At 65.1% G+C, this 1,302-nt stretch overlaps 1 protein-coding gene across 1 annotated transcript in view; it reads left to right on the forward strand.

Annotated features, from left to right (window-relative positions):
* Window positions 1-1,302, forward strand: part of ZBTB16 (zinc finger and BTB domain containing 16) — a 65,321-nt gene that overhangs the window by 965 nt on the left and 63,054 nt on the right. Inside the window, exon 2 of the mRNA XM_010008758.1 lies at window positions 1-417. This exon is cut by the window's left edge and continues 39 nt beyond it. Coding sequence (XP_010007060.1) covers window positions 1-417 — 417 coding nt within the window. The remainder of the gene's footprint in view (window positions 418-1,302) is intronic.

A 1,302-nucleotide genomic window follows, 5' to 3' on the forward strand; every position in this document is an offset into this window, starting at 1 on the left:
AGCCACCCCAACTCGTGGAAGTGTCATCACCAGTGCCCGTGAACTGCACTATGGGCGTGAGGAGGGGGTCGAGCTGCCCCCTGAGCCAGGCCAGGGGCTGCCACTGGGGCCTGAGACCCCTGCTGCCACAGAGAAGCCCCTGGGCATCTACTCCCTGCTGCCCAACCACAAGACTGAGCCGGTGCTTGGCGTGCCGGCCTCGGTGGCGTCTGCCCTGCACGTGCCGCCGGCCATGGCTGTCTCCATGGACTTCGGCGCCTACGGGGGGCTGCTGCCCCAGGGCTTCATCCAGCGTGAGCTCTTCAGCAAGCTGGGGGAGCTGGCGGCTGGCATGAAGCCGGAGAGCCGAGCCCCGGGTGAGCCGTGCAGCGTGTGTGGAGCAGAGCTGCCGGACAACGAGACCCTGGAGCAGCACCGGTGAGTGCCGCGGGACCGCGGTGGGGGCCTGCGGGGCTGGCCGAGTGTGAGTGCAAAGATCCTGCTGCATGCCCCAAAACAGGGTTTGTTCAGAGCGACAGCTGTGGTGACTGTCCCTGGTAGTTGGTGCCAGAAGGTTCCTTCCAGAAGTGCTGGCTGGGGAGGACAGCCCTGATGGGGTTCCCTGCTAGCACGGACCCCGCTGGTTTCCTTGGCTGACCTGCGTTGATTTGTTTTCGGTTGCCACCCTTTGAGTTAGGGGGTCATTGTGTAAATGGGGTGCACAGGGCTGTGTGGGGGGTGGTCAGGCAGCACTATCCCCCTTGCCCCTGCCGAGAGCTGAACCTTTCTGCGGGGCGAGGTGGAGAACGAGCAGCCCGACCCCTGTGCCCGGCTGTGGCAGTGACGCTGGGACCGTGGCAGCCTGGCATTGCCTCACCGTCCCACCGGCGTTCCGGGTTTATGGAATATTTGTACTTTGCACAAAAGTAGCGTGTAGGTCGGGCGGGGCAACGCGGGGGCGGGCATGGGGGACTTGTGCTGCTGCAGAGCCGCGGGTCCTTCCCTGCGGTGATGGGTGCAGGGTCCAACCCCCAGTAGATGCGATTTCGGGGGCTCCCTGCTTGGGGAGGGGGGGAAATTTGTCCGTGCACCTCAGGGGAGCTGCTGCGGGGCAGCAGAACGGTGGTTGTGACCAGCACGTGAGTTTGGTGCTCCCCCATTCACTGCCGATCGTGGCAGCGGGGACTGGAGCTCCTTCCCTGCTTTGGCTGGGGTGACATTAATTATGCGCCTAAATTGGTATCGCTGGTTAAAGCCCTCGGTGCTGCGCGCGCTCCGGTGCCCTGGGGGAGGGCAGCACCGGCGCGGGCCGGAGCCGCTCGC

Source organism: Chaetura pelagica, unplaced genomic scaffold (genome assembly GCF_000747805.2).
Source record: "Chaetura pelagica isolate M959 unplaced genomic scaffold, ChaPel_1.0 scaffold650, whole genome shotgun sequence".
In the NCBI taxonomy this organism is placed as follows: domain Eukaryota; kingdom Metazoa; phylum Chordata; class Aves; order Apodiformes; family Apodidae; genus Chaetura; species Chaetura pelagica.